General features: G+C 38.4%; 1 protein-coding gene across 6 annotated transcripts; it reads left to right on the forward strand.

Moving 5' to 3' along the window:
• Window positions 1-279: 279 nt before the first annotated feature.
• LOC108978835 (putative protein kinase C delta type homolog) lies at window positions 280-21,716 on the forward strand. Of its 6 annotated transcripts, none has more exons than XM_018949316.1 (15): window positions 280-612; window positions 4,144-4,424; window positions 4,493-4,809; window positions 4,902-5,017; window positions 5,077-5,162; window positions 5,238-5,367; window positions 15,494-15,595; window positions 17,242-17,325; window positions 18,369-18,505; window positions 18,570-18,743; window positions 20,016-20,170; window positions 20,242-20,389; window positions 20,444-20,623; window positions 20,683-20,823; window positions 20,886-21,035. In XM_018949316.1, the coding sequence occupies exons 2-15, from the start codon at window positions 4,302-4,304 to the stop codon at window positions 21,033-21,035; spliced, it is 2,043 nt and encodes a 680-aa protein (XP_018804861.1). In that variant the 5' UTR covers window positions 280-612; window positions 4,144-4,301. The 6 variants fall into 6 exon arrangements, with proteins under 6 accessions (XP_018804861.1, XP_018804862.1, XP_018804863.1 ...); XM_018949317.1 differs by lacking the exon at window positions 280-612 and adding an exon at window positions 704-1,115; XM_018949320.1 differs by lacking the exon at window positions 280-612 and having other exon boundaries at window positions 4,366-4,429.
• The last annotated feature ends 759 nt before the right edge of the window (window positions 21,717-22,475 follow it).

Raw genomic sequence — 22,475 nt, forward strand, 5'->3', positions numbered from 1 at the left:
CTATCTATTTGACTAGTCGTGGAAAATTTATGAAAGCTCCTTTACTATATTAGTATCTGGTTTTCAAGTTTAATTTACAGCAAAAGATGAAAGAGAGACTAATAACCTCCTTATTCTCCGTTAAACTCATTGTCGCATTTGATCTCAGCATTTTGACTTTTTGCGAAAGATCGCCCAGAAGAGAGAGCCACTCACGAGTATATTGAAAGTGGGCATCAACGCACTGCGAGCCAAAAAGTTCGAGCGGTCCGATTCAGATACCATCTTCGTGTGCTCTTGTTTAAACGTGTGCGAAAGCGGAAAATCGTGAAAAAGATATGTTTGGGCAGCGATTTTAGACTGAAAAGCGCGCGTTGTTGCTCTTATTGCTACAGTGGAAATTGGCCAGGCAGAAAAAAGCCAAAGAAACGTAGAAAAGAATTTATAGTGAAAGGAAAAGAAACTCGCCGCGTCATGGCCAACAGCGGCCGATGGAAAAGTGTGCGTCGCGTCTCGTAAAGCCTATCGGKTATTGAAAAGTGAAGTGATTTCTTTTTAAGCGATTTCAAGATAATTTCCTTTTGTAAGACGGATCAATAAAAATAGTGAGAAGAATTAGTGAAGCTGACAAGGGTACATGCATATATATAATTCATGATTCCACTCACCTATATGTGTGTATATAAAAAGTAGAAAAAATATRTGTCKAAACAATWWAAKTCMAACAAAATGCTCGTGTTCATTTACCTTATGTACATATGGACATGATCGGAGGCGAGGTGACGTCACGCCGAACGCATACCAGCAAAGGCCCCCACATGCAGCTACACATGGCCAATGAACATACATATTTACTTCGCATAGACACCGACGCACGAGTGCAATATCATCTGGACATTAAAATTTAAGGAATTTCGCTTATATCGCGCTGAAAACCAACGAACAACAACAATACCACTTCTACCAAAATAATCGCGGAGAARGAAARCAATAAGCGCCAGTTGAACGAAATTGAAATTATTTMTTCTCCCATTTATCGAAATTCGTTCAGAAACAAATTTTTAGATTTGCTGAATTTGCTAAAAAATGCAAAACTTGCAATTAATTTGTAAAAACAACAGCAAGGTTGAAAAATTGTGAGTGAACTATGAAGATTGTTACTGGACCGCAATCAAATCGAAGCCTAAATATGTACTTGCATGTAAATATGTATATGTATATGCAAATATGTGCATGTGTTCACAAAGTAAATCGTGCAAATCAAAATATTTACTCAACTTCGTACATATATATACATATATAATTATGTATACATACACACACACATATGTGGTATTTAAGTAGTAAAAGTAGGCAGGAAACAGACACTAAAAGAGAGGGAATATTACTGAGGTGTAAAGTCATGAAAACCCAAGTGTTTTGCCTAATTAGCCACGGTGTTCTCGCGTATACTCTCGCCTCCAAAGTCTGCGTGCCTTCTGTGGAGCGTGTAGCTGGTGGTTGCCCGTGTGCGGTTGGATCTCTCGTCGCAGCCATGAGCCTTTATCACTGATATTCGCTAAATAATCGAACAGTGGCAACTATTGCTCTGTCTGCTGCCAAAAAATGTATCACAAAAAAAATAGAAAGTTGTTTAATTAAAAGCAAACAAATTCAGTTCTTTGCCTCGACCCACCCAGCGGCACTACTAGTTAAAAACTAAAATGGTTGAGGAGAAAACTATTATCCTGATTGTCTGTTCATTCCAAATCCAACACTTCATGACAAATTCATGGTTGAGACATTTAGGCCAAAACTATTTGTGTAAACTGATTTCTTCAATTGGTGGTGATTCCTCAAAGCCATTAGAACTAAACAAAAACGCTGCCAAGTATATATTTATACATAAGTTCATATGTATATACCAAATATGTATAAATCAATTTTTAAATTTACTAAAAATGCCTGCTAATTGCAGGCTTATATGAAATCTAGGCGGGTATATGTTACAATTTGAAAACTGTTTTCGAATTGAACCGTTCAGTGATGAGAAATTTCAATAAACATTTCCGCGCACTCATTAATTTTTTACATTTGGGACTAAGAGTTGGTATGGACAATTAAAAGGTTTCTGTTTTGATTTAGAATTCGCTCAAAATCGCACCAAAACAAACACGATGCAATAACAAATAAATAGCATAACAACAAAAATCAGACGCCTAAGGAAAACGCACTGCACTAATTATGAAAACGGGCATTACTTGGAACTACGAGTATTTGTAATCTATGATTTAGAAGCAGTACGCTTTACAATAATTGTTGACTAACCAAGTTTCCGCCTGCTGGACAGATCGATTCCACAGACAGTTTAAATGTCAATCGTAGGGCACTTTGAGAAACTTCTATTTTTGTTGGTTTTTAGTTTTGTTCGCCTAACGGTTGTTTCTGACACATAAAACTATTCGAATTAGATATATGGTATATGTAGTTCAACAGGGTGACGAGACTGGTTGAAGTTCGGTCTATATGCCCGCCGGTTCGTGCAAGCGATAAATTGAGTAAAAATTTAGATATGGCGACGAAACTTTATATATGTTTTACATGTGAGAATGGGTGAAATCGGACCACCACCAACCTCTAAATGCAGTGAAATCAAATAATATCAGTTCCACAATAGATACAAACATGTAATTTGGTAGAAGGAATCGGATTGGCGAAGGGCAATCTGTGGTTTACATTTTTTTAAATAACTTTATAGTACATATTTGACACACCTCCTTCTACATTGTGTAAATGTTTCAAAAATACTACCTAGATAGGATTGTCTTCTATTTAGCCTTGAATTGACAATGATAAATGCTATCCCATAGAGCAACTTTCTTTTACTTATTGCAGTTGACAAGATTAAACAAGTTAAAACAAATAAGGAAAGTCTAAATTCGGGTGCAATTGATTATTTTATACTCTTGCAGCTAGGAATCGAAGCAATTTTATACTTGTATATACATATAGTATACCATATCTCATACACCTACCGCCATGTTCGGCATAAGGTTTGTTGAAAAAACGAAAATCATTATATGCAGTATATGAGAGTTCGGCGTAGTATTGTCCYGATTTTATCTATTTTTGCTAGTAACACATACTACTAACCAGCCACTTACTAAAAAATTTTTCCCTGGGTTTTATAAAGTACCTCACATACAAACCCCKCTCACATATAGAATTGCCAATGGTTGTATATTAGGTATATATGCGCTTAGRAAAGTATTGAATCGATTAAACTCATTTTTCATACACAGGGCTATTATTATGAGGAGAAGTTTTCTTCAGAATTTCTATTGTATATTCTATTCATAGACCGATATTTTCAGTCTACTAAAGATACTGGGGTCAACTTAGTCGGTATTTAGAGGCTTGGACCGTTTAGATAGACTATAAAGGCATCATTCGTGCTAAGTTTTATTTCGTTATATCCGTATTAATTGCTTCTTGATTTGCATACCGAAAAAGTCAAATGAAATTGTGAAATCTTGCTTTATTGAAAGTGGGCGTGATATGGGCGTTCACCAAAAAGTATGCGGTGCCACGCCCATCGTCCAATTTTCACACCGGCTCCAATAAAGTCTTCTCATACCATCTCTGGGTGATGCGCTTTTAGTATTTCTTAACACTACTGTTATATAGGGAGTGAGCGGTGTTAACTTCATATTCCATCCATTTTCACAATGTCGATAGAAGAATATAATATTTCCGCTGGGCAGTTTGGTTATTGTAATTGTAGTAGTTTAGAGAAGACAAGTATTATAAACTTATGAGGAGACAGAGCCACGCCCACTTTTCCAAATCTTGTTTCCACCGATGCTTCTTGCTACTGTGATCCTCTGTGCCAAAATTCAGTTTTATATCTCAATTTATAAAAATTGTATAAGTTTTCAGTTAACGGCGATTTTTGGGAGCGGCAGTTGTCAGATTACGCCCRTCTACGATATCTCAAGTTTTACTCAAATCTGGCACAGACGGGCGSACAGACAGACAGTCACCCGGATTTCAACATGGAGGGAAACATACTTATGTACATATACAATATATGTACTTATCTGTAAAGATTCTTTAACAATTGGCTATTATAGATTTACATATTATATGTATATKTATATACTATATATAGTATATGTTGTTCAGGTCGCTGGGGAAAGAGGCCGAACAAATTGATCATTGGAAACATAACCAAGAACACATATCATTGCATTCAAAAAAGTAAATACTCCTCTTYTTTATTGAAATTGGGAGTTTCCTTCGAAATCTGATCCTCCAATAAGAACAACAACAACGGCACAGAGATGATGTTCACACGCGCGCAAGTGCGCAAACCTAAGTCCAGTGGCCACAACAGCAATCAGAAGATGCAATCGCGCTCCTCACATAAGCACCACAATCTACAACAGCAGCAACATGAATGGGATGTAAAGTATTTGCCGAAGCCCCAAAACCTGTAATTAAAATTTATAAAAGATCCACCCTCTTTTTGCAGACACACTACAMACAATCGCCGCCCAGAAATGGACGAGTTCACGATTGGGAGAGGAACCGGGGTTGGGATAAAGACCGAGACAGAGATAGAGATCGTGATCGAGAGCGAGAGCGAGATTGGGAATACTACAGTGATCGCAGTAATTTTAGTACTCACAAGTCGCATTCCTATGAACTGCCTCGTCAACACTCCAAAGAAAAAGCCTATACTCCGTTTTATGAGCATGAAATGGACCACAGCRCTGTCGGTGATTGTAAAGACAGGCGAACRCGGCCACGTAGCATCACAAATCGGCGCGGCGCCATCAAACAGCTCAAGTAAGATCGCATTACTTCATTGATGAACTAAAATCGTCTACCAATCCGTAAATCAACTTTCATGTCTTCAATTTTATTTAATTTGGTCCCAGAACTCAYGATTACAATGGCCATCGATTTGTGGCGAAATTCTTTCGACAGCCGACGTTCTGTGCATTTTGTAACCTCTTCGTGTGGGGGTTTGGCAAGAAGGGTTATCAGTGTATAAGTAAGCAAATCAAATTTCAAATTCATGARCTCTTCTAATATAATTCGCAACGTCTGCAGCTTGTCAAACGGCAGTGCACAAGAAGTGTCACGAGAAGCTTCTAAGCAAATGCTCTGGCTCTGTCTTTAATTCGGCTAGCACAATAGTAAGTGAAACTCTCTTATGATACCCACACATCTTCGTCCTCACCTGACAAAATTTTTCTCCTTTTATAATGYAGTTGCTGCGCGAACGCTTCAAGATTGACATGCCCCACCGTTTCAAGCCGTACACTTTCATGTCGCCTACTTTTTGTGATCACTGCGGTTCCTTGATGGCCGGCTTCTTCATACAGGGTCTGAAATGCGAAGGTGAGTAGCGCTGCACATTTCACATTTCAAAAGAATTTAGTTCAGTTATTGTCYGTAAGCGAAACTTTTGCAACACAAATCAGAGAACGTTTATCATAAATGATATATGTATGTACATAAATAACAGAGAACGTTCTCATCATATGTTAAACGTTCTCTGTAAATGATACACGTTCTCTGACGTTAGTTTCTGATGTACGCGCCGTCTAGCGGTAACTAGTGCAGACAACCTACTTATTCTAGACACAACGTAGATAGAACGTATATATCTGTGTCGTGAACCTTTTCTATTATATACGTTCTCTGCTCTGGAGAAACCAAATTAATATCGTAAATGCAATTGAAATGTTCTTTACACTCCTTGCAAAAACCAAATCTCTTCAAATGTAATAGACGGAAGACATGTCTCGGAACAATATCTTGTTGCAATATAAGCATCTGCCTTTGTTCAGCAAAAAATGCACGGAAGGTTCGACGTCGAGAAGCTGCAGTCCCAACTGACTGCCGAACGATTTTCTTGCCGACTTGCACTCCTGCTCTCTGAGCAACTCGGTATAAGGGAACTGTGGGGCGGCATTTCAAGCTCTTTACGTACAGCTGCAAAAGAAGAAGAAAATTATGGAGGGAACAATTTTCCAGCTGCCGAATGGCAGTGAAAGCATAACAGATGGTGAACCCGGTTCCCCAACTGGCATCTTAAAATTATAAGTCCAAAATGTTATCCGTTATATTAATTGCTTCTTGTTTTGTGTACTGGAAAGTGAAGGAATCTAATTGAACTTATTAGAGGACGARACCACGCCCACTTTTTTAATTTTTTTAAAATAAGTTCTTAGTTATGGCATTTTATACGTTTTAGGTTAATGGGGTTTTATGGGCGTGGCCGTGGTCATATTACGTCCATCTACGAACTCGTATTTTTTTTTTACAAAGCAACCCGCATACCAAGATATCTCAATTTTTACTTAAGTTACAGCTTACACGGACAGATAGACAGGCAGTCACCCGGATTTCAACTCGTAYAGTTATCCTGATTATTTATATTAATAACCCTCTGTCTACCTCGATTAGTTTTAGGKGATACTTGCTCTTCTTCTCCTTTAATGGTAGTTAACCGAGTTAACAAAAGCGCGCCAATCTTTTCTTCTTTAGCGCCTATTCGAGATCCCAGGTGTAGCCAGTTCTTCTCCACTTGATCTCTCCAACGAAGTGGTGTTCGTCCTTTTCATCTGGCCCGGCGGGTACTGCGTCAAATAGTTTCAGAGCTGCAGTGTTTTCGCCCATTCGGACAAYACAGCCGAGGTCTCTTAATCCGCTGAACTATCTTAATGACGTCGAAAAGGCTCATAAACCTTCCCCAGAACATTTCTCTAGAAAGGTCAAAATGTCGACTTATCAGGTGTTGTTATCGTATGTGCCTCAACTCTATATAGCAGGACGGGAATAATGAGTGACATATAGAGTTTGGTATCTATTCGTCGAGAGAAGACTTTACTTTTCAATTGCCTACTTAGTCCGAAGAAGCACCTGTTGGCAAAAGTTATCCTGCTTTGGATTTCGAGGCCGACATTGTTGTTGATGTTGATACTGGTTCCATGATAGACGAAGTTATCTACGACTTCAAAGTTATGATTGTCAGCAGTAACGGAAGAGCCAAGTCACGAGGGCGACGGCTGTTTGTTTGATGACAGGAGTTATTTTGTTTTGCCCTCGTTCACTACTAGGAGAGTCTGGAGAAAGCAGAACTAAAGRCGGGGGTWTGAGGCCAATTTTATAAATATCATAATATCATAGGCATACGCCAGCAGCTGGACACTCTTATAGAAGATTGCTCGATTCAACTGTTAGAACTAACCAGTCCCTTTAACCTTTGTTCCAAACTTGCAAATCTACAAACGACATTCTTTCGAAAGGGCTAATAGCATTAATTCATTAACATTTTATATATCGGTGGCGGTAAGACTTCGAGAGGAAAAGCCGATTTGTAGATAACAATTCCTGCTATAGCATGMTCCTCGTAACTTATTTTCTAAGTGGTCCATATTCTATCATCATTGTCATTCYAATCAGCATCAGCAATCAAATRCTAAGRAACTAATCAGTTGCTTGKATTGTTACAAACAACTCATTCTCAYAGCAATACACACATTCTAAAAAGAAATTCGCTTCCACTGACAATGATCTGCAAATAAACGACCAGGATTAGTGCAGAAATAAACTAATCGCGCAAGTTCTGTTGCTTCATATTCTGTTAATTTATGAGGCGATGTCGTGATCGCCGTGCCAACCTATGTACATATGTATTTATGTATATACATATAATAAAAGCCCGCCACATCTCCGATCCACTCATCGGCTGCGAAGAAAGTTGARCGTCACTGCGAGCGAGCATAAGTTCAACATTCGTATGGGTTTATGTGCGCACGCATGTGTGTATATGTGTGTTCAGATTGGCATGATTGCTGTCAAGTCAACGGACGAGSCAAATAGCGAGGCGCGGCCGGTGATCTAAAATCGAATGCAGCACACGATTGGATATTCTTAGACGTCACAGTGACGTTGACGTTCACATTACACGGCTGCAATAGTTTCTGAAGAAGCCGGCCAACTGCAAAATTATTAACGAATTCTCAGCATATTTTCGGATTTGCGACGCGAGCATTGCAATCCTTATAACGAGCTTACTGCGGTACCAAACAATATTTGAGGTTGCTGGCGATGACAGATGAGATATTAGTAAGACCGCTAAGCACTGGCTCTAGATTGTAGCGAAGCTGAGAGCGGCGCATTTTTCAAACATGTACATATTGCAAATTCATCTTCGAGACACGACAAGTCACGAGTTAGCAAAGAGGAACATGAATGCTTATTAGTAAACAATATTTTCCGCTTTTTCTCTCGCRTTACCACAACCACTATGCCTTCGGASCGCCGCCCCGCCTCCACGCCATCGACCACATCGGTGATTACCGCTAGCGCGCCGCACACGTAACGTCAGAGCACCATGAGTGTATGCCATTTACAAAGCGCTTAGGCTAATTTTCCCAGCCACCAATGTGTGCTTGTGCATATGTATTGTGGATAAGTGTGTGTTCAGAAAACACATAGTATAGCCACACACACGTTCCGATAGRCAAAATGAAATGCTCGAAGAAACATTCATTTATTTTTCACGTATTTTCGCATCTTGGAACGTTCATTTGACGCCGCGCCGTGTGTGCCAGCTGGGTTACTGAGTGCGTCTGGCGGCCGCGTTGTCGGTGTGTCGAAGGCGATCTCTCGAGCACGAACGGCCCAGCACCAGGAAAGCCTCGACGGCCAGCGCAGTTATTGTGGCAGCTTCCTGCCAAGCGGTTCGCGGTTCGCTCTAGCATTGGAAAATTCTAATAATCGCCTAATACTAAATACTTAGCCCACATTCATACCCGTGAGTGTTTGTGCTTGTGTGTATGTGTTGTAATTATTCATTCCTCTAGCTAATTAATTTGAACGCGTATCTCAAAACTTCATTCCACATTTGACTGCATAATTCAGAAGAGTTGAAGCTTCYAAAATTATTTTCTGTGGAAGTGCTTGAAGAAATCACTCGAAAATTGTAGAAAACCTCTTACGTCATTCACCGCAATATCGGCTGGTGTCCTAGGCTCTTGCACCATTTTTTAGTAAGCACGGAAAAACGGAAAACATATAGAAATATGTCTAAATATTGGYTTAATTTTCGCAACTTTTTTTTTTATTTTTTAAATAAACAAATGCGTTCTGAATRATTTGAAATATTATTTTCTTCACCGGTGTTCTCGGAAAAGAACACATTTGTATTCAAAAGAAATCTCATAAAAGCGCAAATGGGAATCAATATTTTATCAAAAATTCCGAAAAAAGCCCCGTTATTGCGAATTTTCGCAAATATACACAGAGTTCATGGACGTTCGAGGTTACGTTTTTTTTTAAATAATTTAATATTAAAAATTTTTAATTTCTTACCAAATTACGCATTCATAATAATTTTTYGTCAAATAAACGGAGAGGGAAATTACTAAAAGTATTACAAAAAATTTAGTTCCTTAATCCGTGATCTTTAGTGCAACAGGTCACAAGAGATTCYAATGAAATTGTAGTTTGGCCTCACCTGTCAAAAATTCACTATTTGGACATATGTATGTATAGAAATGTAGTTATTTTGTCTTGTACCAAAATATCTGCAATTAAAACGGCACATTGCACAACTATAAAAGCGAAAGTGAGTCACAGCGCCAGAGGAACAGTAAAAGCACACATTTGGCACACGTGAATGCCGTAAAATAATGGATATAATAAATGTTCATATCTTCCGGCAAGAATAATTTAAAGCCTTCGAAAAAAGAACAAAGAACTTTATTAATCGCACAACGTGTGCTTGTGTGTGTTTTTGTGACAGCGTAAGGAGGGGAAGGTCCATGATCGAGAGAAAGTAATATTTTGTTAAGTAACGAAAACAATAATTAACGAAATAAAACAAAAAAGTCAAGTAATACATTTGAAATATTTAGAAAAGTTTTTAAGCAAAATACTTACATACATCTTCGGAAAATGACGAAAGTCACCGTCGCAGTCGAACGGTGAGAGCTCTGTCGCGCGTTTCTCGAGGTGAAGCTAAAAATAAACCCATTTGTRCTAGAACAAACAATCCAGAATAAAATAAATTTAAAAGTGTGCAAATGCCTCAATAAAAGTGTCAAACAGAAGCAATATATAATTTACAAACGAGATTCATAGTATAACACACGACAAAAGCATAACGGTTTGTTTAGTGAAATAATTCGAAGAAAATCAGTTCATTCGACACTACACCATGCCACTCTACACAGATCCGGGCTATTATTATAGCGGCGGTAGCAGTCAACTCTATGCCCCTTACTACACACCGGGCCTATATGGGGCTAGCTCTTCGAGTAGTTCTTACGCTCCGTACTCCTCCACTTACAATCGCACGTTTGGTGGTAGCTATACACTGCCTTTGACGCCGCCGCGGTCTCCGACTTACACCTCAACACACACCTTGGCATCCCGGTATCAGCCAAAGTTGTCAACCATCACCGAGACTTCTCCCCTCATTAGTTCCAGACACGGAGGCATTTTACCGTTAACACGAATACAGTCTCCGAAAATTTCGCCGTACACAGCCACCTCGGCAACCACTACAAAATATGTACCACCACGACCGATACCCATCAATACGGCTGATATTGATGTATCTTCAAAACGATATCCGCACCACAGAGACGATCTTGAGAAAGAAAAAAATKATAAGCAGGATAACGAAATTAAGCGCAAAAGTAAAGAAAAGAATAAGAAAGATAGTAGCGAGGAAGCAAAGGAAGCAAAGGAAGAGGGCAAAAATCAAGAGCATAAGGGAAGGTTATCCACTATTAAAAGAGACCGCCCTGTAGTTCGTTTATCCACAATTCGCTCACGTAGTAAAGACCGCAATCGTAATACAAAGTCCACATCTCCGGGTACTGACGATTCCCCTGAWCCGAAATCCAAAATGTTCAAAGATCTTCCTACAATAGAGCCGTTGCACCCAACCGAAACACATGTTAGTTGGCGTCAGAAGTTGGCCGAAGAATTGGCCACAGTGCCTACGAACAATTCAAAAAAATCACCAGGTGATTTGATTCGCGAACGTTATCTTATACAGGACGACTCGTCCGATAATCTCGACAAATTTCAGGACCAGTCGTCTTCATTAAAGGATGAAAATGAAACAAAAGACAAGCTTGCTAGTGAAGTAATAATTGAAATGGACTTGGATATTACTAATAACAGCATCCGTCGCTTAAGTATACCACAATGTCCCTCTTTCCATGATATATGTGAGGATATTTCGTCTGACAAAATTGACGATGACCTCAACGCAGGTGAACTAAGGCGTCGGGCTTCACTTATTCAAGAGCAAGAACAAGAAATCCTCAATCAATTACAGAAGTCTGCGTCTGGCACTTTCCAGCTTATTCATCTRGAAAGACGTGATAGTCACGACAGCACGACTGAAGAAGGACATCGTCAATCAACAAAGAAACGTACTTCGAAAAAGGGGAAAAAGATTAGGCACAAAATTACAGCTGTCGTAGAAGTGGAAAATTCACCTCTTCTTCCGGTACTTCAAGAGAAAGACGAGTTGCCTACTACGACACCTTGGAAGGACTCATCTCCTAAACCTAAGTTCACTTTTAATGTTGAATCGGTTGAAGAACATCACGAAATTCATAAAGTCTTTAAGTTACCTAAGAGAAAAAGTGTAAAAAAGGTGATAAAAACAAAAACAGTCGCTTTGCCTGAAGGATTTATGGAGGCAAGTCCAAAAGCAAAAATTCAGCCAAATGCCAAGTCTCCGACGAGAAAAGGCACGTTCACCAGCACGGCAGAGATTTTCACATTTGAACCMTCGAGTGTAGATTCGTATTGGGCAAATAAAGAACGTGATAACGTAGAGGCAATTGCAAGTCCGAAGTTTCAAAATGATGCTAAAGACGAATCGAATTTCACCACCCAATCTTTTGAATCACCTAAATTAACCATTTCAGAAACAAAGGATTCATTGCATTCCTCATCAGAAAATCAAAGCACACATACAAAAGAACTTATCCTTCCCAACGAAATAAAGATCGAAACTACAAAACCTACAAAAACTGAATTACCAAAGGTTTTATCAAAAACAGTAAATGAAACCAAGAAAAACCCCATTGAAAAGTCAGACAGCGGAATAGACTTTTGGTCCGAAATTGGGAATCGTGAATCAGTGTACATGACAAACCGAAAGAAGAGCCAACTTGAGAGCCAATGGCAAAAATGCGAGGAACTTTTAGAATCCCAAGCTGTGGAAGACGTAAGCAATATAAAAGAAATAAAATCTGCCGTAACAGCACAGAAAAACGAAGCTCTAAAGAAAGCAGATCAAGATATAGCAAAGGCAAATGACAAAGGCGTGGTAGGAAGATCTCAATCTACAGAATCTGCAATGTCTGATAAGGTTTACAAAGGCCAAAAGAACTTGAATTTGTTAGGAAAAACGGRAAAMCAAGCGATGACTAAAACCTCAGCGSCAACTGCACAAAAATCTTTAATCGAACACAAACTTAAAACCGAAAATTTAACAGCAACACCAACAACGAGCTCTCTGACAGCCGCGACGACTGCAACAAGCGCCGCGACCAAAATAAATTCTGGGCAAGTCGCCAAGTCACCTGCACAACAACCGAACAAATTTACGACACTAGTAAAGAACGACAACGAAAGCAACATACAATTAGATAAAGCGAAATTATTCATTAGCCAAACCGACACAAAAACTACGAAAGCACAAACAGAAATACCAACTACACCGAAATCTATCACAACATCGGCTAATAGCATTTTAAAGGAGGGCAAACTATGGCCAGAAGTTAATGAACCACAAGCAATCGGCGCTGTAACTGAAGCAAGAACAACGTCATCAGTTGCCGAAAGCGGTAGGCCGGAAATAATAGTGGTGGGACAAAATGAAGCATTGTCGGCTATCTCGACTACAGTACCACCTGCAYCGACTGAGTCCACCTCCTCTACCTCCTCTACCCTTAGTGGTACAAAGACAAAAACTGCCCCTAAAGCAATAGCAACAAAAGAAAAAACTATAGCAACAACTGTTGCCAAATCAAAAGCGTCCCCACGAAGYGAGCCGGTGACACCCATCAATGCCGATCAATTCATTTCGATAGCACCCCCAAAGACTACGACGTCACCACCAAAAACGAAAACAACGTCACCACAAAACATAAAAGCAAAGGCAAAGGCAACAATAGCGATAAACAAAARTGTGAACGAGAAAGTGGCCAAAACAAAAATATCGCCAAAAACAACAACCTTAATAGCAACAGCAGCAATATSGCCCACAACAATAGCATCCACACACGAAGTAGCGACAACAGCTGCCGTCGCCATTACTGCAACTACATCGTCGACGACAAAGCTACCAGTCAGCTCGTCTATGCAGTCGTCCACATCCCCAGAGCACCCAACAGCTGCAATCGTCTCGCCAATAGTGGTCGCCWCAGAATCGTTGGCGCACCGCAAAAGTCACGAAGATGCCGACGACGACGAGAAGAATCCCCAACAAAAGGCACACGCGCCAAATAATTTATCAAAATTCGCAACAGTACAGAATTTGGCGCAGTGTTTACAAGACGTCGACGCCGATCTAGAAGACTACATACCGTCATCTGCGGAAAATAGCGATGACGAGGACAGTTCATACAATTACTCCAGTGCGGACGGTTGTGATTATCAAAATTTGAGTGCAAGCATGAAGAAAAAACTGCGACAACGGCGCAAAAAAGAGAAACAGGCCGAACAGGCTCGTTTCGATCCCCAGAAGAAAATTAAAATCGATCCCTCCAACAAGTGTTACGTGAAAGAAGAGGCACCGCGTTACCCGCTTGTCGCGACACCGCGTCCACTATGGAAACGTGAAAAACCAGTGTATCCTGACGAGAATTCCGATGACGAGAGTGGTGACAGTGATGAGACCGGGTCGGGAAGTGAAGAAACCGAAGACAGTGAAGAGTGCACTACGTCCGAGGAATTCGAGGACGACTTGAGCACCACTACCAGTGGAGCGCTCACAGGCAGCAGCAATGTGTCTAAGGAGAATTCCGCTATTATACGATTAAGTACCTGCAGCAATGATTCGGGTTTTGAAGGCGGCACTGCACCATCTAGTCCGAAGAAAATGCTTGGTAAGTCCACGAGCACACTTTCACATACTTGTTCGTACGTCAAACTCAACTGAAGAACATTTCCAAATGCATGGTGGTTACTATCGATTGGCAAAGCCTTCTACCAGTATAAAACAAATATATGTACATATATATAAGTAAATCTATATATACATATATACTCGCATGTACATATATTTATCTATAAGAAATACTGAAGAAATCGACTTCGAAAGCACCTTTTATTTTAGCTCAGCCGAAATATTCGAATACGTCAATGGGAGACATTTAGTTAATCTGTTGCCAGAATTGCTCGTAACACACACATTTTTCCTTCCCGTTATTGCTGTATACTTCAATGCTAGTGCATGTGAATATTTCAAATCTCATAGTGTTTGAATATTGATTACGAGTATGTTGTTCTCACAATAAAATAAATTACGTTCCCAAATGCGAAATTCTTAGTTTTGAAATTTTTATATTTAAAGAATGTTGAAATTCTCATGCGTCGGCGTGACCTGCGTGTCATTCGGTATTAGATCCTTAGAACCGTTGATGTCCATTAAGAGGACTCTATAAACGGGTGATTATGTTTTTCAATGCTTATTTTTTCTTATTTTAAATCTGTGTCTGCATCTGGGTGCCGTTAAGCTTAGCAGAGGTTAAAGTATTTAATACCTCAAATGTATGATACTTCACTTGATGTTCTCTATGCGATTAACATTTAYTTCATATAGGTATATTARCAGCAAAAGAGCAAATAATTCATTAAAAAATATAGGGAATGTTATGATGAAATCCTCATTCGGTGTTAGGCAAAATTGAGAACCTATTTTGGACCAGCTCATTGTTGTCAAATTCGATGAATGCTGACCAAATCGAGATTGAGTCTATAAAACACATATACATACATACGAACATCCATAAAAACGTTTTCTCACATAGTTCTGAACTCTTCGAGACATGCTAAGTAAAGATTAAGGTTTTTATGGATTTGTTGCCTTCATGATATTGGATTTTAATTGACTCTTTGAATTTGATTACCAATCATTTCCTTTAAGGGTGTTATATCAGTATACTTCCCGTTAGATTTTYGCGAACACACCGACCTACGTTAGAATAAGCACCTAGAAAACCATATCTCATTTACATTTCATAAACTTGGRCGATCTACATTCACCATCAGGTTTATGCAGTAGGTGGGAGCTGCATCGGATAATAAAATTATTAACGCCTCAGTATGAATTGAAGCTTTACACATGTTCCAAAAGTTTCGCTTCGTTATTATTGTTTTATATAAATAAATKAATGCATTTATACATACATACATATTATGAAACTCATTGAACTTTTTAACCTTATGGACATGGATATCGCCGATCCACATATTGCAGAATGTGATGTTAACTGCCACAAGAAATGCGAGCACTTAATGGCCAACTTATGCGGCGTCAACCAGAAACTCATCGTCGAGGCATTGGCATGCGTAAAGCGAGGTAATCGCTACCCGAAACGAATTTCATSCAAAGAATATTTTATTTGATTTATACCCATTAATGCTAAAAACACCTAGAGAACAAGAGAACCATCAGTTAGGAACTCATGGCTAATATGTTATAGGCATTATACCGCTGAATCCTAAGGCTACTACCAAGGACAAGAGTCTAAAGCTACGATGTTTGAGAACTTAAACTTGTTGTTCTACAATCATAATATTATTATGTCACTTGAGTCTGTCACAATGAGTCGGGTTTCAGTTAAAGCCGATCATATGCCTGAAGACCTCAAAGTATAGAAGCTAGTAATATAGTATAGGTATGTGTATGCATATCGAGGCTAAAGAGCCGCACGTAGTAATCTTATTACTGAGAGCTCGAATTTCTACTTTTTAGAAATCATCTCAAATATTTGTTTGTGTCCGCTATTTCCTTCATATTTTGAGCATGTTTATTCGAGTTGTTTAGACTCAGCAAAACAATCATACAAACACACACATATATATAAAAATAAACGTATTGAAAATGCATTTATATACACAAATATTTARCTAACGGTTCGATACATTATTGGCTTGGGGCCAATGCAGGTCAGGTGATTGTGCCGTCCATATATTGTTAGCCGCCCAAAAAAATTTTTGTGGGAAGATTTTCTACGTGCAGTGTCCCGAATACTTAAAAAAATATTGCTGTTATTTATCGCCGTTTTATGGCACCAGTGGCAGTGTTGCACATATGTATACAAACGCGGGTATACCGACACGGCATTCTCCCGGCCGCGTTCAAATTCTTGGCACACTTCTACATTCTTGTAACGCACTTCTATGATCTTACACATGTATTTACACACAATATCATATACGTTTGAATTTTACGCAAATTACATACAGRCGTGTGTATTATTTTGCATTGCTTATTAGGAGCACCGTTACAATGTTGAAATAGTACTTTGCTAATATTTATAACTCTACTTCAATTACTTTGTTTGTTTGTTGTTTGAATTTTATAATTCCTTCAACAGTTCTGTAATAAATACGTTTCCTAATAAAATAAAACTATTCCTCCAAACTGAGACGCAATTTCCGAATGTGGAGTCAACGAAGGKGTAAAAGTAGTAGCAAACACTTCAATTACGCATCGAGTTTAAGCAGAAGCACCAAATTTATTCATCCACCTATTTTTAGGGAAACTATCTATTTTTAGTTCAGTTTGCAAAAAGTAACCTCAGCGGTTCGATGACTAGCGACTGGCTGACTAACATACCAGTGATTGACAGCCTGACAGGTGGTCAAGACCGACAATTTATCATATAATTTATGATGAATACCCAAAATTGAGAGGTCGGGCAGTGAATTTATATYCTATTTATTTCCAAGGTTCAGAGTATACATATAGCAGTCACTTACATGTACATACATATGTATATTTAAGTACGCACTGTTCTCTCCACAGACAAGGCATACAGCAGAGTCCTTGAGTAATTCCATATACATACTCATGCATGTATATTCATATATCGWATGAGGTGTGTTGAGGTTATTGTTTTCGTTTTGTGTTTAGCATATTTGGCAAACATTTGTCGTTATATACATACATATATACATATGTACATAAGTGTATACATTTCCCATTCATCTAATGTGTAGGCGCACGGGAAGTCCGAGAATCGTCAACTACTCCACCGAGTTCAAATCCAGCATATACGATCGAGTCCAACGAGGAACAAGATGGTATGCTATGTGTCCGTGTAAGCCCTTGGACATGCGTGCTTTACTAACCTCACTTATAACTTACTAATACATTAAATACATAATACATTAAAGACTCGTGCAAAAGAAATCTGTATATACAAAATGTAATAACACTTTGATGTATCTTAATACAATATATTGGGTAGTCGAAAAAGTMTTTTCGTATTTTTAGTTAAAGTGAGATTTTAAGCTTCATTTATACAAAAAATTATTTTRTTCAAAAGTAAGTGAAAATAATGAAGAAATTCGCTATATTTTGATTTTTTACATATTTGTTTATTTATTTGTTAGTATATACTTATATAAAAAAATAAGTTGAAGTTTGATTAGAAATACGAAAAGACTTTTTCGACTACCAATAATATCGTTTGTTAGTCGAACAGAAAACAGCCAGAAGATCAACGTGTGAATTGAGTTGAACATTTAATTATTTCAGTTGAAATTATGCAAAAAAAAAGCGTTACTTTCCATTAGCTTTCTACAAATAACTCAAATACATAATTTGCTTTTGTTGACGGTAAACGCGCACCATTCCTATTGGGTTAGAATGAATCTTAAATATAGTGAATATATGTACAACCTGTACAAAAGTGTGTACTATTATATTTAAATGCGAGGACTGTCCACTAAAATAATGCATACGACACTGAGACTATATGTTGTTGTTTACTATTTATGTGAGAAGTGTCTTATTAGTTACGTTCCACGGGTCGTGTCTTGAGTTGAAGCAGGTTTGTTCATATTCACCCAAGTTTTAATGTGAATTTAATGTAGATAAGCAATGTGTATGTATGTAACTGTATACTTGTACATATGTATGGGCATAGTTACCAGATAAAGCTAATTTTGTGTTACTAATACTTTGCCATCGAAGTAACCACTAAAGCGCAGACATTGGAGTTGTCATGTGCTCCTCYTTAATTTATTCAACGGAAGTCACTATCGATCCCCTCTAATGAGGCATCGGAGGAGGAAGATCCAAATATTGATTGATTCTATTGACCGCTGGAGTTTATTTGCAGAAACGTCGTACACATATTCCCAATTTCAAAAGTCGGGGCGTTTCACGGCGCCAGCTACCGTTATACCACGGTTCAAAAACTATTCGGTAGATGATTTCCACTTCCTAGCTGTGCTGGGCAAAGGCAGTTTCGGCAAGGTAATCAACRAAATAATGCCTCCACAAAACTCAAGTAACCCTCGTTTCGCATTGTAAATTTCAGGTGCTGCTGGCTGAGCTGCGCGACACCACTTACTACTACGCCGTCAAGTGTTTGAAGAAAGATGTCGTTCTCGAGGATGACGATGTCGATTCAACCTTAATCGAACGCAAAGTGCTGGCATTGGGCACCAAACATCCGTATCTGTGTCACCTGTTTTGCACATTTCAAACGGAGGTAAATAGGAAGCAATCGTGTAGACGAAAATAATCGAACACGATGAAGGTTTTCGATTTTTATTATTTTTATTATTTTAATTGAAATTCACGATATTCATGTGCGTTTTGACACATACTTACCACATATTCCTGCACATACTATATATGTAMATATATATACATAGGTATAGTACAGATATGCTAAAATCTATTTTTATTTGTTTTTCAATTGCACATGTTTTAGAGTGTTCCTGAATCAATTCAATTTTCTCGATTCACATACAAATAATTTTTTTTTTTACATTTCGATTTACATATGTACTATATACATATATACAAGTACATTCATTTTACTTTGGCATCGAGCATTTATCTATTCATAGAATGTTAGATTTTTGGTGTATTCCGTTGTGTGCAGCAGCATATTGAGGCTCTAGGCGGGCATAAGAGGGGCTAACGGCAGATGTCTCTATGTTAATGTTTTGCCCTGTGTAACAAGCGGTTTTCCAAAAATCAGTTTTCATCTGCMAGTGCTTGGCACACACTTAAAAATGTTCGTAGATTAATATGCTGCTGTGTTTGTTGTCATTTTCGTATTTCTCATCAACCCTGATGCAGTTGAAATTTCGATTATTTGTAGCTGCGGCSCGACGTGGACAAGATATTAGGTGTACATCGTACACCTGCCGGCATGCCGCATGTCTCACCACTCCCCCCGCCTGCATGGCGAATTGAGCCACCACAAATAGATCAATTAAACGATTGAGGAAAGGTGAAATGATAAATTTAGCCCATTGTTTGACCATCACTAGGTGAATTCGAATGAACGCGTAGTCGCAGACAGCGCGACCGATGGTCAATTTTCAAATGTGGATCAGGGCATTTGTTTAAAGTGAATGTCGGCATTAATTGCGTGCATCGCGGAGGAGAAATTGCCACACTTATCGCAGCCACATTTCACGATTGATCGAGCATCGTAAGGTGTCGTAATGGTTTTGTAGCCATGAAGTTGCTGCTACTTRATAAAGCTGCATTAATTAGGAAAATTCAGCTTTATAAAGAAATACTTGTCTCATATCCGACTCATAGCCTCACTCAATACGTTTTTTATAACTCTCCCAGCATTTCAAAATTAAAGTAGACCGGAGATTAATATTACAGAATTGTGAATTTATCCGACCAAATTTAAATGCTATGAAGCGACTACCACTACTTGATTCGAAGATCAAATATTTATGTAGCTCCAAATCAAGTGTGAATTCCTGTTCTAAATGTTCTTGCGTTTTTCCAGAGCCACTTGTTCTTTGTAATGGAGTACCTTAATGGTGGGGATCTAATGTTTCACATACAGGAAAGTGGTCGGTTTCCCGAAGAACGTGCACGTTTTTACGGAGCCGAAATCATATCTGGTTTGAAGTTCCTGCACAAAAAAGGAATCATTTATAGGTACTCCTCATTCTATTAACTGAAGTATTTTGCAGCGAATAGCATAGTAATAACTTTTCTGTGGGCTTTAGAGATCTGAAGTTGGACAACGTGCTATTGGACTTTGAAGGTCACGTTCGCATTGCCGACTTCGGAATGTGCAAATTGCAAATCTACCTCGACAAGACCGCTGACAGCTTCTGCGGTACACCCGATTATATGGCGCCCGAAATCATTAAGGTACAAAAACAATTATTTTCATTATTACATGTGTTAATTTTTCTAACCGAAAAGGGCGAAAAGTACAATCAAAACGTGGATTGGTGGTCCTTTGGTGTCTTACTCTACGAAATGTTGATTGGACAATCGCCGTTCAGTGGTTGCGATGAGGATGAATTATTCTGGTCGATTTGCAATGAGATTCCTTGGTTTCCTGTTTACATATCTGCAGAAGCTACGGGTATTCTGAAAGGAGTAAGTCTTCAACCTAGTAAAGTCACSCAGCAAGATGTTTAAAAAATCTTTTATTACAGCTTCTTGAAAAGGATTACACAAAACGCATTGGATCTCAATACAGTCCCGCTGGCGACATAAGCGAGCACATATTCTTCAGACCCATCGATTGGGATCTACTAGAGAAACGACAATTACCGCCACCTTTCAAACCCCTTGTGGTGAGTATTCGATTGTGTATATCATGTCCTTTCACATATTAACGGACATTTAATCGTTTTAGAAACACCCATTGGATACTCAATACTTTGATCGAGTTTTCACAAAGGAGCGTGTGCGCTTGACCCCCATCGAAAAGGATATTCTGCATTCAATGGACCAGAAGCCGTTCATGGGTTTCACATATACCAATCCACACATAACTCTAGATTAAGTTAAACGCGCACACACTATTTGTATATTCGCATATAGTCAAGCAGGAATATAATTCATTTACAAAATTATTATAAGGACACCCAAGGAACCCAACAATAGAACTTCGGGAATCATATAGTTACATATGTATAACTATAGTTACATATGTATGGGATTGCGAAAATATTAGATTACAGCCCAAAGTTAGTTTCACACCAGTATTTAAAAGTAAACAATTTAGACTAAGTGGGATTATTAAATATAATATATTTTAGTATAAGAAATTGAAATAAAATTAGATAAGTACAGATGTTCAAACAGTACTACTCAACGTGCCCATACAACTATTGTGAAGTCACTCGGTCGATAATTGAAACCATTGTTTTTGTGATGCGGACCGCAATATATTTTTCAAATTTAAGCAGTTACGATACACACTTATTTCTAGACCTTAYTGTTACTCTGATTAGATTTAGTACTGAATGATTGCACAAGTGGCGTTTGGGTTAACGTTCCGGAACGTAAGTGATGCAACGAGCTAGAGCTTAGCTAATCAATCTAGGGTTATCATAATCAATCGTTTCTACGTATTCTTGTGGACACACATATCTTTGTAGATTTATTGTATTTACACACATAAACTTAATATGTAAGTAGTGAACCAAAGCAAAATAATAAAAAWTTTTAAATTGAAACCTTTCGAGCTGCTTTCTTCTATCTATCACATTGCTGCTCGGAATCTAGGGTGTGGCTTGATTTTTTGTTAGTTCATCAGAACCCTGGTACCTAATGCCAAGTAGCCACACTTTCCGTATTTCCAACAAGATTTGAACAAAAAAGGAAATTGCTTTATTTGATTGGATTGCAAATAGATGGAGGAAACACGATGGGTAACCCAGCGTTCGCAATATTTCGTCCAATGACGTTCAGATCGATTACAATAGAGGGGCCCTTTCATAATAAGCTTGTTTGGGGATCGATAATCGTTACGATAWTTTTTCAACATTTATGAATACTTAATGAAGAAATACATACATATGTGCATATCAATTAAYGCACGAAAGCTTTTTGGCTGAATTCATTAAAAACATAATTACAGCAAAGCATATGCAAAACCCATATACTGTTAACGAATGACTAAAGAAAACGTATGATAAAGGCAGCTGAGCTAGACGGCTGAGCCGTGAACTTGAAATTGATGTGCTTCCACGTCTTCACAAGCTTTCGAACTTTTGTTCATACTTTAATTTGTCTCGCCTCACGTTTTGATCACGATTCGTATTTATAAAACGAGATGCCTACATAAATAAGTATTGGCAAATTTCTCAACAKAAATTCAAAACATGTAGCTGAAGCTTGCCAATAAAGTATTTTGTGGCTCTATTTAGGATAAAAWTCGCAGATTTACTATGTCATTGATCTAACTTCTATCTGAAGGAGATTAGGCATACTTATTTCA

Source organism: Bactrocera latifrons, unplaced genomic scaffold (genome assembly GCF_001853355.1).
Source record: "Bactrocera latifrons isolate USDA-ARS-PBARC rearing strain unplaced genomic scaffold, ASM185335v1 scaffold_128, whole genome shotgun sequence".
In the NCBI taxonomy this organism is placed as follows: domain Eukaryota; kingdom Metazoa; phylum Arthropoda; class Insecta; order Diptera; family Tephritidae; genus Bactrocera; species Bactrocera latifrons.